The 17192-nt window shown below is 40.9% G+C and overlaps 1 protein-coding gene and 1 long non-coding RNA gene across 12 annotated transcripts in view; one reads left to right on the top strand and one right to left on the bottom strand.

Annotated features, from left to right (window-relative positions):
* PTPRM (protein tyrosine phosphatase receptor type M) overlaps positions 1–11500 on the bottom strand; it is a 413445-nt gene extending 401945 nt beyond the window's left edge. For 2 of the 10 annotated variants that reach the window (XM_081873803.1, XM_081873804.1), the window contains exon 1: positions 11121–11499. In XM_081873803.1, coding sequence (XP_081729929.1) covers positions 11121–11193 — 73 coding nt within the window. In that variant the 5' untranslated portion in view covers positions 11194–11499. Of the gene's footprint in view, positions 1–11120 lie in introns of all 10 variants that reach the window. The other 8 variants (XM_081873799.1, XM_081873806.1, XM_081873805.1 and 5 more) reach the window with 5 other exon arrangements.
* LOC309348554 overlaps positions 1–17192 on the top strand; it is a 507755-nt gene that overhangs the window by 475226 nt on the left and 15337 nt on the right. The window lies entirely within an intron of this gene.

Here is a 17192-nt window from a genome sequence, read left to right as displayed (position 1 = left end):
TTTATATGGATGTCATTGGAGGGATAGGCTATTAGAAATACCAGATCTAGGATGTATATCCACTTTTAAATGATTTCATTAGCCAATGGTAACAGAGCAAGCTCCTCCCACCTCAGACATCCAGCTGTGAGACCCTTTGTTTCTGAGTAGTGGGAGAAGAAACCAGGCAGGTGTGAAGGGTGGGTATGGCATATTGGTGTTACAATTTGCTGATATGCTAGGCATGTAAAAACAGAACATGTCTGAATCTTAGCAGAGTGCACAGAAGGCTACAACTGCAAGCCTCAAAAAGTCATAGTACCACCTCAGCAGTGCTAAGGCCCACCTTAACTACTTTGTTCAACCAGGACCACATAAAGATGTTCAGAAAAAAACAACAACATAGAAACTGTGTCAAGTCAATTGTTATCTAGATAACTATTCTGGGTAGCTAGCTAAATACAGTTGTGAAAACTCTTACATCCATCCCCTGCTTTACTTAGCATCTAGTATGGAAGGGTATGTTGTCAGAGAACAAGTTGCATTTCCATCATGGCTAGCAGCTCATTTGGCCTATCCTCCATAATTGTATTTAATCCTTTTTAAGATTAAAGACACACCATGATCATCTATGAATATACTGCATTAAGAAGCATTTCTTGCTCCCTTTCTAATTTATTGAAAACAAATAAGACGTTGTTTCTATTCTGCCCACAACACATAGGTTACTAAGATCTTCTCAATTCCATCCCTATAAAATGGCAATTCCTACAAGCCCTTAAAATCCCACTCACCATCACTCTTTGGAATTCCTTGTTAACACCACTGGACAGGACTCAGTCTACAACATCATCGCTTAATTGGCAAAATGTTATTGTGGTTGTAATGACTTTGGCTAGTTTTTTGTTCAATCCCCTTTGGCTAGCTACTCTTTCCTTTCACCACATTCCAAATACTCCCTTAGTCCCAAATTGCTGCTACATTCTCCAACACATACAAAATCTACAAGTTTCTTTAAAAAAAAAAAAAAATTAAATTTTCCATTATACAAATTTTCCATATCAAACAATTTTCACAAATTTCAACTTTTTGGATTTCCCTCAGCTTCTCTGCCAATCATCCATATTTTCCCATTTTTACACATTTTCTAAATTTAATATTGCATTTTTAGATTACCCTTACTGTCCTGTTTCTGTTTAACAATACTCCTCTCACCTTCACAAAGCCTCTTTAAACCCCACTAGCGTTATTTGTTCATCACATATACTTTTCAGATATTCTGCAAATTTTCCCCAGTCCTCGATGAACTTGTGGTCCCATTGATATCTTATCTTCCCAGTTAGTTTATCCAGTTCTGCATAGTCTATGAGTTTCGTCCTCCATTCTTCAAGAGTCGGTAGTTCCTCCTGTTTCCATTTTTGGGCCATTAAGATTCTTGCTGCTGTTACTGCGTATTGGAAAAGTTTTTGATCACTTCTATTTATCCCTCTTCCTGTTATTCCTAACAGAAAGGCTTCTGATTTCTTTACAAATGTATATTTCAGCATCTTCTTCAACTCATTATATATCATTTCCCAGAAACCCTTCACTTTCTTACACTCCCACCACATATGGTAAAATGATCCTTCTTTTTCTTTACATTTCCAACACTTATTACATGTTTTAAACATTTTTGATAACTTAACCGGTGTAATATACCATCTATATACCATTTTCATCATATTCTCCTTTAACGCAGTACATGCTGTGAATTTTAAATTTTCATTCCATACTTTCTGCCAATCATCCATTTGTATATTATATCCAAAATCTCTAGCCCAATGTATCATAACCAACTTTACTTCCTCATCCATCGTATGCCATTCCAACAACATTTTATACATTTTTGACAATATTTTATAATCATTGTTTATTATCTCTATTTGAAATTTTGATTCATTTTCTGCATATCCACTTTCTTTAAAATCTTTTTTAAACATTTCATTTACCTGAAAATAGTGCAACCAATCAAACACATATTCTTTTACTTGTTCATATGGCTTCATTTTCCATTTTCCTCCTTCTTTAATTATTAATTCTTCATATGTAATCCAATTCTCTCTCATATTAATTTTCTTTACACTCATAACCTCTAATGGAGACAGCCAGTGTGGGACTTTGGGTTCTAATATATTTTTATACCTATCCCATATTTCAATTAAAGATCTCCGGAAGATCTGATTCTCAAAACCCTTATGACTTTTCTTCTTCTCCAACCATAAATACAAGTGCCATCCAAATCTGTTATCAAATCCTTCTAAATCTAACAATTTGTTATTTTTTAATTTTATCCATGCCTTCAACCAATAGAGACAAGATGCTTCATAATATAATTTCAAGTCTGGCAGGGCAAAGCCTCCTCTTTCCTTCGCATCTGTTAATAACTTAAATTGTATTCTTGGCTTTTTACCCTGCCAGATATATCTTGAAATTACTTTCTGCCACTCTTTAAAGATCATAGTCCCTTTGATTATAGGAATCATTTGAAATAAGAATAACATCTTTGGAAGTACACTCATCTTAATCGTTGAAATTCTACCCCAAAAAGAGAGTTTCATCCTTCCCCATACCTCCAGATCTTTTTTAATTCCATTCCACACCGGTGTATAATTATTTTGGAATAAGTCAATGTTTTTTGAAGTCAACCATATTCCCAAGTATTTTACCTTCTTTGCCACTTCAATTCCTGTTTCTTGTTGCATTATTTCTATTACATTATGGTCCACATTTTTTACAATTGCTTTAGTTTTTTTCTTATTTAATATAAACCTAGCCACCTTACCAAATTGATCAATCTCCTCCAGCACTTCATTTAAACTTTTTAGTGGATCTTCTATCGTTATTACCAGATCATCAGCAAAGGCTTTAACTTTATATTCATTCTGACCTACTGTCACCCCTTTTATTAGTTCATTTTGTCTAATTGAACTCAGAAGGACTTCCAGGACCATTATAAATAGTAGTGGAGAAAGAGGACATCCCTGTCTTGTACCTTTCAATATCTTCACTTCTTCCGTAATTACATTGTTCACAATCAGTTTTGCTCTCTGTTCTGTATAAATCGCTCTTATTCCATTATAAAAATCTTTTCCTACCTCCATATATTCTAAATTCTTTAACATAAATTCCCAGGATATATTATCAAAGGCCTTTTCCGCATCTACAAACATCAATATAGCTTGTTTCTCATTCCTAGCAGTCAGATATTCCAAAGTATTAATTATATTTCTCACATTATCTTTCATCTGTCTGCCAGGAAGGAAGCCTGCTTGATCTTCATGAATAAATTCTTGCAATACCTTTTTCAATCTTTTTGCTAATATTCCCGTAAAGATTTTATAATCAGTATTCAACAATGAAATCGGCCTATAATTCTTAACTAGTGTTAAATCAGAATCTTGCTTGGGAATAAATGTAATAAAGGCTTCTTTCCAAGTTTCTGGAATATCCTTTTCCTTCAAAATATTGTTCATAACTTCTTTCAATGGTACCGTCAGGGTATGCCTCAATTCTTTGTAATAACTGGATGTAAATCCATCTGGTCCTGGAGCTTTTCCTTTTTTAAAATCTTTTATAGCTTCTATTATTTCTTCAATCTCAATTGGGGCGTTCAGTCTGTCTTTCTTTTCTGTTGGGATCTTTTGCACCTTTTTATATTTTAGATATCTTTCTATTTTCTTCATATTGTTCTTTTCTCTATTCCTGTACAAATGACTGTAAAAGTCCAAGAATCCTTTCCTGATACCTTTTGGGTTTTCTATCTCCTCTCCATCGATAATATTTTTAATAATTGTGTTTTGTTCCTTTATTTTCTCGATTTGCCACGCAAGCCATTTGCCAGATTTGTTAGCAAACTCAAAGTTCCTTTGTCTTAACTTTTTAATATTCCATTCCACCTCCTTATTTATTATCATTGCAAATTGTGTTTGCAAAACTTTTATATTTTGTTTTATTTTTGAATTGTTGGGTTTCTTAATTAATTTTTGTTCATTGTCCATTATTTATCTTAAGATTTCTTTCTTTCCTTTCTCTCTCTGCTTGTTTTTGATTGCATTCTGTTGAATGAAAAATCCTCTCATTACCACCTTGCTTGCGTCCCAAACTGTACTCATCTTTGTACCTTTGTTACAATTGTCTGTAAAATAGTCCAACAACTTCTTTTGTGCTTCTTGTACAATTTTTCGGTCATCTAAAAGGTAGTCGTTAATTCTCCATCTGAATGATCTTTCTTCATAACCTTTAATCTCCAATTTTATTGGGCTGTGATCTGAAATTACTCTTGGTTGGATTTCAGTCTGAAGAGTCCTTGGTGTTAATTCATTTGAAACCCAATCTACAAGTTTCAGAAATCTACAAGTTTCAGAACACAGTGCAACAACCAAAAAATTCAATTCCTAGCAAATTTAAAAGTAAACACTATTGCAGCTAAGTTCTAAAAATGTATTTTAGGTGTACCAAAGAACTGTTTGTACCCAGAGGAATTCTTTTTCTTTTTTTTTCTTGGAAAATGAAACTTCTCATTGTGCTGAAGAAATGTGAGTCAAAGCACATCTAGTTCATGAGAGTACTAGACTTAATATTTCACCCACAGATGATCCCAAGACAATTGTAATCGAAATTTCAGTAGCTTTACCCTCATAGAGAGTGATTTTAAGCAAAGTACATTTTGCCAAAGTTATATTCAATATTATAGTTTCATGTTTGTTTGAACAAACATACTAAAACATGCACACAGTGTAATTTTACAGTACTTCTTCAGCAAATGTGTACAATTGTTTCTGTAAGTTCGTATCCCTGTTAAAGCCACTAGCAAAGTAAAGGACTAAAAATATAAGCATGAAGCAAATGTATTATTACACAGACTTGGATGGATCCTGATCTTTCAGGAGTTTACTTTCCTTCAAAAAGGTACGTAACTTACGTTAGATCAAACTTTCAAATCATTCCAAATGCCTTAAATACCGTCCTTCTTTGTGCCTCAAACTCAGAATGTGCCAAGTTCAGCATACAATCATGGCTTATGAACGTGGATTTAGAGATGCAGCTACACCTAGTGATCAGCAGTAGATCACAGCAAACAAAACTCGGTAGCTGAATGACTTCATGCCTTTAAAATAAAAACCAGAACACTAACAAAAGTCCAAGTGAGGGAGCTGAAAACAAAATGTATAGGTAACACAAACCACCAAGAATTAAAATGTGGTGGTGTTTATATGTTTATTTGCTTGTTTATCTAGTAAACTTTGCCAGAACAGGTTCTCCAAACTAACAATGAATAAAATTGAACACACTGGGAAAACTGAATTGCTAGAATAATTTATTTTGCACACTCATTTGTTCACCAAAACAAATAAAGTCATCATTAAGTGCTATTAACTTAAAATAAAATAGAGCCAGAATTCAGAGGACAACTTTATGCTTGCCCAAGAACTTGTGCATACCACATCTTATGTGGGACTGTAACTTTTTAAATATTTTGAACAGGAAACTCCATTGCCACTTTGGAACGCATACCTCAGCTACTACATAAAGTAGTTTGCCACGTAGCATTGCGCTGTTATTTGAGAAACTCAAGTTCAAAGTTACCATAGGTGTGTGGGAACTAGATGTATGGTACTTTGAATTCTAGGGCATGGGTGTTTTTTTAAAATGGCTGCAATGTATCCTAATTACCAAACAACTACAGAACAAACAACTACAGAACAGTATTTGTAGAAAATTCTTAGTATGAAACTAATGAATTGTCCTGCTGCATCGGTTAAATCCAAAGCACACTGGATTTGTGTCAAGACTGCCACTGAATGCAACAGCTTTTGAAAAGAATTGCAGAGATGGCTTTTCTAGAAGGTCAGCCTAGTTTGGCTAGTTTGTTAATTTACCTCACTTCACTCCCAATGGGAAAGTCAGCTGCACACACATCACAAATGACTGGAACATTTTCTCAGCTGAAGAACACAGAGAAATCAGACACTAAATGTTCCCTCCCTCAGCCATTGCTACATAACTCTGGTGGGGTGGAGGGGTTGGGATTTGGGGTTTTTTTGTTTTAAAGGAAAAGAAAAGCATTTTATGACTATACTGCAAATCCAGCCTCTACAATTGTCAATCCAACAGATTACATCTGCATTAAATACTTCTTTTCTTTTTTAAAAAATACATATACACTGTAATTTTTCTGGAAGAGTCTGATAACTAAACGTGAGACCAAAGATGCATTATACGAGTTTCTTCAGCGTAATTACATCCTTGTAATATGCTGTAGGGTATACTTTTCTCCTCTATATTATCATAATAACAGTGCCATTTTAATCAGTGACTGAACAGAAAACTTTAATTTTTTAATAAGTAACACAAGACAAGTCAGAGATGGTTTCAGCACGAAAATCATCATATAAGAAAAGAGACAGACAAGAAACAGTATAAAGAAAACACGAAGAGCGCTGCGTGTGCAGTTCCCAGCACTGGGTCCCCGGTATCTACTGCCTGGGGCAGTGCGAGCAGTTCCTGTAGCTGGATTAAACCCAGGGTGATCCAATGTCTGGTGTGATCAGTTCTGACATCCTCCATCGTCCATTAGGGATGGGAGTAGGTGGAATCTAAATGTAGGCTCATCTCACCTGTCTAATACGTGGCTGGCTCAGTCAAACTATCCCTTGGAAGGGCATGCATATACACATATGCCTTTATGTGCAGAGTGATGTTTGGGATTGGGATCTACCCACATAAATTCAAGGAATTTCACCAGATACACAAAACAAACAGAGGTAAGCAAACACACAGTGATGCTCAACCCCCTACAACCACTAACCTGGACTTTCATGTGTTGAAGTTTACACATTCAGCTGTGAGACATCAAACGTACATTATTAGCCAAATGCACAGAAATCAAGTGGCATATATGAATGAATAGCTCTTATGCAGGCAGTTATTCTCTGCGCAGAATGGGGATTGGAGACAAATTAGTTGGCCCAATTCTCTCAGCATACCAGTTCCACCCTCCCCCTGCAACGCCTGATGTCCATGCAGCATGTGGACATTGCATTTGTATAGAGATCTACATGCCTGAAGTCTAATGTGCAAAGTCACAATCCGCATGCCCCATGTTTGGGCTCTGCATGTGCTGTTTGTGTGGTCATGTATGCAGCTCTATCAAAATGTTCAACACCCCAGTGCGCTGTAGTGAGAATGACACACTAAAGTTCGGGTTTATATGGAAAATTCCAATTATATTCCCATGCCCAGAAAGTAACCATAAGACTTGCGAACCAGCCTTTATTTCTCTCGTCTGCAATTTTGCACCCACAACAAGGTCTTTGTCTCACACTATTGTGTTTAAAAACACAGGACTGCAACATAGACTTCAGAATGTTTGTAAACAACACTGCACTGAATTAACAAATTATGAACCAGTTAAGAATATATGTACTTTAATGAAAAACTGATTAATAGACACAGTTTTGCTTTGACTGCATCTATGTAAGGACGCTCCCAATATATTTAATATTGGCACTAGAACTAACTTTTAAATTCTAATATAGCATTTAAAATATGTAATTTTATAAAGGAGCAATTTCTTTGCAGTCTTGGTCACTTTCTTGTCCCCCGTCCCCCCTCCCACTCTCAAATGAATACATATTATAAGAAAATGAAGTTGTACAGGTGGGCTGTAAAAGTTAATAGTTTTCCCAATACTTTTTATATCACATCATTTCCTTTACATAATGCTATATGTTACAAGAAGCCCATAAACGCATTACTGACAGCAGATATAAGCATTCAAAGTTCAGGTGCTGTGCCAGCAAACACAACAAAGCTTCATGAAAATCCAAAGTTAAAATATTAGGTTGAAATCCTAACTGTTGTGAATACTTGGTTTTAGGCTTGCAGTATTAGCTGGTATACAAGTTTTCTGCTACCACTTTATACAAGAAATAGCTGTATAGGTTAACAATAGGCCTCTCTGGGACAATATTATGTTATAAACAAAAAGCACCAACTTTCTGCAGGCTTTTTGAATATGTAACTGCTTCAAAAAAATAAGGCGGTTATAAAAATGCATATTTTTCAAATTCCATTACACCTCTATTGATCTTCCATTGCAATTGATATGAACTCCTACACATACACACAGACTTTTCATTTTATACAAAACATAAAATTTAAGATTATGCTGTTACTGACATCTCTTGTATCCTATTTCTATTTGAACAAAAGCATTTTCAAAAATCGTTTGTTTTGCCTGGCACTGACAAAATAAATAAATCTAAAATCAATGCTGGTAAAAAAGTAGCATTCTGTATATTTAAACGTTGTCTACAACCATATTTCAATTGAAAGCATTAAATGAGTTGAAATTAAATATACAGGCAAAACCTATTAACTATGTGGAGATTCCAGGCACACTTACAGTGCATTCCTATGCAGGTTTATTCAGAAGTAAGCTGAACTGTGTTCAATAGAGCTTGCTGCCAATCAAGTGTGTATGGGACAAGTGTTGAAGTCTACTGCAGTAAAGGGATTTACTTTTACAGTATATGCTTAGGATGAGGACATAAGCCTCAGAATAATCATTAGTTTTTACAAAATGACATGATCTTAGACAAGAATGACAACATTTTTGATACAATCCAAGAAACAATTGCTTTTTCAACTATAAACTATCATTACTGTTTATTATCTTTGGGGAATTTGTACACCTAAGGTGTATATTTACAATTTCAAACTTGTAAGAATGTCACAGGAAAACTAAACGCTTTTTGTTAACAGTTAACTTCTCCTTCCAATAATGTCTTGAAAACTTTTGCAACAACAGCAAACCCAACAGCAATATAAATTTTAACGGTAACTTTTGCTCTTGCTGATTTCCTAATGATTACTTCCTAAGAAAGACTCTCTAGTGGGGACTGGCTGAACGTAACACTGAAAAACTTTTGATACATGCAGATTCAGTATATAGCAAGGATAGGGATACCTGTGGCCCACCAGGTGTTATAGGGAATCTCATTAGCCCTAGTCAGCATGGCCAATGGTTAGGATGGTAGCCCAGGAGTGTATAGAAGGCCATAGGTTCTCCATCTCTGGTGTACTGCATTAAAAAATAATAAGAAAAGCTCATCTGTTCTCTTGACATCTTTCAATAATTTCTGCAGTTGCCCATACTCTATGCTCCAAATAATAGTGCTGTCTGTAGTACCTACCGTTACACATGTAGACATTTACCCACATAGGCACAACAGGCTTTTTGGCATACAACTTTCCAATACTTATACATGAAAACTGGTCTGAAGCTTATTGACTGGAACAGGAAACTGGTTTTTCTTTTTTGAAACCCAGTGGTAACTTTGGTAGGCTAACAGAAGCATCAAGTATTACAGAAGTGGTGTTGAGATAGTATTGTTTCTAAGCAAGGCAAGCACACACTTCTGCACCCACATAAAATGCTCATTTCTTCCAATATTTTGACAAGTTGTGCTGCAAATTATGCAGCTAAGCTGAGGTATGGCTTTATCCCAATAAAGTGAGAGCTAACTGCGAGTAAAGTTTCATGATTCACAGCTCAGCTACAAATAGCCTCATTGAAACCAGAGAAGGGACGGGGGAGAGTTTTTCTTCAGAATTATATTTCATACCAGGGGAAACCTCTGGAACGCCTCTCTCGCAATGAACCTTCTGACTTATCTAGAAATGTAGAAGGGAACTTTTGAGAAAACACAGGCTGCTTTTATACACACAGCGTCCCTGGAACATTCCTTTAAACCAGAATGTGTTTACAGAAGCCATGAAGAGCGGATTTCTTAAAATCCAAAACTTAAGTTACACAAGGGTGCTGTACACAAGCACTACTTAATGCACGAAACACCAAGTACCCTGCAGCCAAGGCAACAACCAGAGTCCTACTTCTCCTCCTGATCAAAGCACGTAGAAGAACATGGAACCCAGATGTCTTCAATTTCTCTCATAGGTTTCTAGAGTTCATATGAAAAACAAACAAAATGAGCCCAAGTTACTCATCCCATCCAACTCTGTGGAACTAACTGTTTCGTAATCCAGCTGCAGACCAAAATTAGAGGGTTGTATGCCTCACATGCACCATTAAAGCATGTTACGCACACTGGAGGAGAGCCCAAGCAGTGAGGATGCTGAGGCAGTAAATGCCTGCCAGGTAGAATTAAAAAGTTAGGCTTTGATTATCACTTCGCTGCTACAAAGTGGGGAGAAATGAAGGAATCACAGCACAGGGCACTGCTTTGTCCAAAGCTTGACACAACTTGACCAGCACTGGAAAACACTTCCTCACAACAACTACTCTCCAAAGCTCGGGACCCCTGCGTCCCCCTGCCACACCTGGACGCCAGACCAAAGGGGCTGTCAGTCACACAGCACTCAAGGCACAAAGGTCGCCTCCGCCCCCCAGGAGTCCAGCGAGGACTGGAGAGAGGGGTCCGCGCAAGGCATTCTGGGCAGCTTTCTCTTGGCCAACTTCTCTCGCCACCCAGCACGAGAGACCGTGGGCTCCACCAGCTCGCTCAGAAAGCGCCAGCACCCCGCCCGCCCGCCCGCCCGCCTCGCCGAGACGGAGCGTCCCTGGCTGGGAAGGAAGAGAAGCCCGGACATTCGCAATTGCTGGCTGGGAGCAGCCAACTTGCAGAAAGTTGTTGGGGGGTTGGATTTTAAGCAACGGCCCTTCACATATATAGATTTTTTAAAAAATGTAATGGTGGTTTGTTTTTTTTTTAGAATTCCGAATTCCCGCCTCCCTTTCGAGGGAGGGAGCTCGTCGAGCTGTGCCAGACTCCGCAGCCGCCTCGCTCCGCGTCTTGCACTTTTGCACCCGGCAGCCAAACTAACGGGATCCCTCCCTCGGCGCCTGGAACTTCCCCTTCTCCCTTCCAAGCGTCTCTCTCTCTCTCTCTCTCTCCTCAATTCCACTCAGCAGCTCCAAGGGTCACACTCGCCAAGGGGGGGGGGGGGAATACCTCCCCATTCCCCCAGGCAGCCCGTCCCGCTTCACCTTTCTCCACACGAAGCTCCTTAAGGAGCCCAGCAGTCGCCCCGAGTTCATTATTCTGATTCTGAAAGGGACTCGGCGGGGTTTGCGTTACCTGTGAACGTCTCGGCTGCCGCTGCCAGCAAAAGTCCAGCCCAAGTCAGGAGGCAAGTTTCAACTTTCCCCATATTTCCTTCGCCTCGAGAAAGACCCCCCTCCGGCCCTCCCCGGTCCTGGGGGGTTGGGGAGGCTGGCGCGGGCGCCCTCCGTGGCCCTTGCCTCGCGGGGTCCGCCGGCCTGAGAGGGGGCTCCGAAAAGCAGCAGCAGCAGCAGCAGCGTCGTCGCGTCCCCGTCCGCAGCGCCCTCCCGGCCCCCGGGAAACTCCCGCCAGCCCGCGCGCTCCCTGTTGCGCCGCTCCAGCCCCGCAGCCGCCCAGCCGCGAGCGCCGCGCCGTCTTCGCGAGGAACTCTCTCCTCGCTCCAGTCCGCGCACTGACTCGCGCTCCCCCCGCCAGGCAGGCAGGCAGGCAGGCAGGCGCTGAGCAGGCAGCCGAGAGCCAGCCAGCAGCCAAGTCACGCCCAGCCGCCGACGAGGCCGCCTTTCTCCCGCTAGAGGGCGAGTGGCGCCAAAAGCGGCACCCCCGCCAGGCTGGCTGGCTGGCTGGCTGGCTGCTCGCTCGCTCCGAGGACCTCGCCGCCGCCGCCGCCGCCGCCGCGGGAGGGAGAAGCTAATGGGACAGGCGCGCTAAGTGGCTGCTGCTGCTGCTGCTGCGGACACGAAAGTCTTCTTTCTGAAATGCCCGCACGAAGGTAGGCTCCTTGAGAAGAGCGGAATAGCGCCGGACGGAAACGGAGGAACCAAAACTGCGAGGGAAATGCAAATAAACAAAGCAGCAGCCCTACGTGCCGCGCACGAAGTTTGTTGCTGGAACCCGGGCAGTGCGCTCTTCTCCGCACAGAAATTCTGAGCTTGCACTAGTTTATCCCGCCATTCAATTTGTTATTTATTTCGCTGCCCCAGTGCTAAGCAGTAAGTCGTTAAGAGGCTTCCCCTCAGGTGAGTGTTGCAGCTGCGCGCAACGTTAATTATTTGGAGCCAATCCGGGCCGCTCTGGCTTCCCTTTCAGGGCGCGACTTAGCGCGGCAACTTCGGCCGGGCGCGCGGCTGGCCCCGGGACGTGTGCAGAGCGTGCTTTTCCCTGGCTCGGATGACCACAGCCAACCTCCGCACGCGTCGGAGATCGCTGGGAAAGAATTCCAGGCGAAGGCTATTTGCAGGCCTTTTTTTGTTTATTGTTACGCCTTTCAGACGCTTAAAGTCTGAAAAGGAATAAGGCAAATCATCTGCAGCTGCATTCGCATAGCAGTTTATCCCACCTTCACGACTGTTGATTTCCACATTACTGCACACTTGAGCTTTCACACAATTTAAAAGCCGTTTCTGGAATTGTGGTGGAATACAGTGCAAGGTTCCAGTATTCCACACATTCCAGATTCCACACATTCCAGTATTGCCTGCAAGCGGATTTACCAAAATGGCAGAGAAAAGTAGAGGACAAGGCAGCAAGTGCAGTTGGACATTTGTGGACCACTAGTTAATTTCTTTGGAAGAACTAAAGTCTAAAAGTTATTAGCAGTGTGGGCTTGTATTTTGTCTGTTCAAGTTCAGAGGCATTCTTGAGAGTAACACCTTGCTCTTAAGCTTGGCTTTCTGATTACAATTATGTGGGGAGACAAGTTACAGTGAGGGAGGTGAACTCTGCACATGTTTTCAAGCATGCTCTTCCAGATCTCTCTCCATGAAGCCCTAGTTTAAAAATGGAAAGAAATGTCATCCCTGTATAGTATGAAGCATTTCCCCCAGTTTTAAAAAATATGTTTCCTACACCCCTTTCCCCTCTGCTCCTTCCATTTTCATACATCTTTTGGCATCCCTTCCTGAGGAAATGATGCAGTCATCCTGCTGTGCCTGCTCTACCTCTGCAGAAAAATAATTGGAGGTGGGAAAGAAGAGGGAGGTGTTCTTTCTGATCCCTGCAAATTGCTACCTTTTGCCTTCCCACCAGATATTTCTTTTTCTGCTTAAGAACATGTTCCTGTAACTATTTTAGGGTTATTCACCCTCCACCCTGTCACAGAGGCTTTCAGCAAACACGCAGAAGGAACCACCTGGGAAGATTGTCCTCTCCTTACTTAAGGAGAAGGTTGCAAATAGGCTTCTAAAAGTGGCCTTTTCTTTCACAATTCCAGTGACAGAGACCATATAACATTTGAACTAACCCTGCCCTGTGGACAACAGCATACAAACTTCAGCTTAGTCAACACCAGGTCTAGACTTTTTAACTACTTCAGTCGTTTTTATCAGTATGAATAACCCATTGCTTATCTGTTCTGATCAAACTACACATTACATTAAGCACAAGGCTGCTTAACTTTGTTATTTTATTTTGAATGGGGGGAAAACAACAGACAAGCATCAATCCAATAACAAACGGCCCACAAGGATTAGCAGAGGGATGCTAATGGCTGCACACGCACCCAGAGAAGCCTTCCTTTTCCAGAAAAAAAGACGTTGTATGTACAGGTACAGCTTTCCAGAAAGAAAGACGGGGGAGCAATCAGAGACATTTCACCCATTTTATCCTCCCAACAACTCAGGTAGGTAGGTTAGGCAGAGGGATAGTGATTGGCTCAAGGTCACCCAGTGAGCTTCATAGCTGACTGAAGATCCGAACCTCAGGTCTTAGGCTACGTACCCATTAGCAAAAAGGTTGTTGCACTCTGCTGCGTTTCAAGTTGCATTTGCACATTTCTATACACTGCTGTACACTGTTTAGGGCTGCCGTAAGTCTGACATAGCTGGGATTTGTCTGGGCGGAATTTTTGAAAAGCGGCTAAAATGTTTGTTGTTTTTTTTAAAAAAACCAAAATCTCCAAAACAATTTTGAAATTTTCACATTTTGAAATATGACACCCCTAATACGGGCAGAGATGTCTGCATCCAATGTGCATTGCCTGTTTGCTTTCCCCACACCTGTAATGCCCTTTAACTCATTAAGTTCATTAAGCTTTCATCTGCACATGCACTATCATCCACACATGTGCAATAGCTGTCTCAAATGTAAATTTTCCTTTCTGGCTGAAACTAGTTGAGGGAAAAACACATTGAACAGCAGTATTTTCCAAGGAAGTACAGATTAGCTCTGCATCATGGTTAACATCATGTGTACACAGATTCAAAATCCTGTGGTGGGAACACATTGGAGCCAGAGTCCAACACTAACCACTATCCCTTCAGAATAAAAGCATCATCACTTTATTTGAGTAGCTTCACCCTTATTCTGAACCCATAGGTTTGAAGACATGGGACTATTGGGCCTGAACTTTTAAAACACTTACATAATGTTAGTGCGACAAATTTATGTTGCCTGTTCTTTTTCCATCTGTTTTCAGAGGGGACCCCAAACCAATTAGAAACAGCTCAGTTTGCAAATAGGAAAATGACTTTATCACTACAGTTAGCTATGTATACAGATATATATTGGGGGAGATGATTCCCCCCACAAAGTTTGGAGGCGGACAGTGTTTGTGGTTTCTGGTGCCCATTCCTCGCTCCTCATTTCATCTCTCTCTGTCTCATTTTTTGTCATTCTTTTAGGTGCCCCCCAGAGGAAAGCATGAGTGCATTTCCTCTTCCCCACATCTGCTTTGTTTGCTGAGGAGTCTGCTCAGGATTTGTGTTCCTGGCAGGAAGCTGTTTTAGCTAGAGGAGAAAAGGGTGTGTTTGCGAAACTCAAATCTCACACGGGACACAAAAGCCTCTCATTAACTTTCTCATTTAGTGCAACACGCCAGAGCCTCAGCTGCGGCGTCCACGAGAGAAGTTAGAGAACTTGCTCTCTTGGCGAAACCCCCCATCGGAAAATGAATGGTGCAGTTCGATCATAAATAAAAATGAACAAGCTTAAAGGCAATAGACAGGTTCCGTGTGTGGTAATAAATCCAGCCTTTCGTGCTGTGCAGTTCACTCACACTGGAAAATCATTCCCTCCACCTCCCCCACCCACCCTCTATGACAGCTGAGCTCCCCCATAGTGCTTTGGCCCTCTGCAACTCTGAGGCACTAAAAAAAGGCAGCAAAAGAGGAAATGGGAAAATAACAGGCAGAAAATACAACAGCACAGGAGAATCAAGCTGTTAGCAACAAGAGGAATTGTTTCTAGGACATTAATTTACTTTGTGTTCCAAAATGGCGTGCTCAGGACAGGGCTTTGGGGCAAAGCCCACTCAGCAGAATTAGCAGTATGAGAGCTGGCTTACAACATTGGGAAATAAGTGAAACCATATGCATTTCCATGTAAAGAGGGAGACCCTTGTAAGACCATCAAGTGTCAAATTTCAAATTACCGTATTTTTTGCTCTAGAAGACTCACTTTTTCCCTCCTAAAAAGTAAGAGGAAATGTGTGTGTGTCTTATGGAGTGAATGCAGGCTGCACAGCTATCCCAGAAGCCAGAACAGCAAGAGGGATTGCTGCTTTCACTGTGCAGCAATCCCTCTTGCTGTTCTGGCTTCTGAGATTCAGAATATTTTTTTTCTTGTTTTCCTCCTCCCAAAACTAAGTGCGTCTTGTGGTCTGGTGCGTCTTATAGAGCGAAAAATACGGTACTTCAGACTACCCCAATGGGGAACCTGGGACCTTCCAGATGTTTAACCCATCCCTGAGCATGGACTATGATGGCTAGGGCTGATGGGAATCCAGCAACTGATTCCTGAGCCCTTCGCTATACATATACTCCAATCTTCAAGCCTAGTGGGTTCTATCCAGACTTAGTCATGCTTGAGTAGGTGGTTGAAATCAATGGAACCCAAGTTAGTCATCATGACTGAACCTGGAGCCAATCCAATGTTAAATATAAACCAGTGTAAACTATCCTACATATTTCTATGCAGTAACCACTGAAATGTATTTGGGTTGCCAAATTTTTCACTCACAGTCAAACCTCTAAAATACAGGGAAGTGAATGGAGCTAGGACAAAAGAGGAAACATCAAGTATTGAGACAGTATACCTGAATTATTTCTGAGAAAGAATTTGAGATCTATTCTACCTATGAGGAATCAATCACATGAACCTTACACCATTGCCATAGATTGCATTTGTGCGCACCATTGCAAACATTAAGGCTATAACCATTTACCTAGGAGTAAACCACTGAATTTGATGGCAGACCAATTCCATGTCACAGAGATGCATATGATCACAGTGCCTGGAGACAGACAATCAGGCCATGCATCCACAGCAGTGAGCAGAGGAGGAATGATCGCTGGGAAGGAGCACAAAGAGAGGAAATGCCGTGGTGCATCAGAAGGTTTATAAAGTAAGGCCCAAAAGCCAAGCAGTTCAAAAGATTACTATGCCAAACACAATATCCAATCAAAAGAGCATATATGCAAGCAAGATTGCTTCCAGTCAACATGTTTATTGAACGTGCACCCTTATTTGTTTGCAAAAATTTTCAGGGAGGTTATACAAAGTATTGTTTGTTGAACATTCATTCCAATTCTTTTGCAGGCAGGTTATATGATATCACATCAATAAATTGTTATCACACGCTTTCCTGTGCATTTCCCCATCACTTCCCTCACACCCAACAGTCCATGAAGGGAGGAGCAGGTTTGATGTGCAAGAGTGCTAAATCCAGTTTAATTTCACAATCTGTGTTTGTCAATATGCAAAGAAACCTCACCCGCAAAGTAGCCACGGTCTGAAAGAGGCTAGGTACACAACTGTTATGTTGTGATGGTGTAAAAGGAGTACTGTGGGGACTTTTACTAATGCACATCTCCTAAAGCAACCTACGCCATGGTGTCTCTGTGCTTGGAATGGAAAGATCTTTACACAATCATCTGCGGCATTAGAAATATCAAAGAGAGGACTGCCTTCAGGCTTTCCTATTGGTATTCTGGTATAATTTTGTTATGTCTCTGATTCACTGCAGGGAGAAAGACTTTAGCAGTAGAGAGGAAGTTTTTCCCCTGTCCTGTCACTATATATTCAGACTTAAGGAAACTGGTCCTGGGTCAAAACCCCTCCTTAAGGTAATAGAAGTACTGCATCTCTTTGTGGCTCATCTCCTGAACCAGCTGCGTGGAATGGGAATCAGGACACTGTTTTACGGAGGTTCTG

This window comes from Podarcis erhardii (genome assembly GCF_964252035.2).
Source record: "Podarcis erhardii genome assembly, chromosome: 8".
NCBI lineage: Eukaryota > Metazoa > Chordata > Lepidosauria > Squamata > Lacertidae > Podarcis > Podarcis erhardii.
Note: the sequence above shows the minus strand (reverse complement) of the source record. Positions and strands in the feature narration are given on the sequence as shown.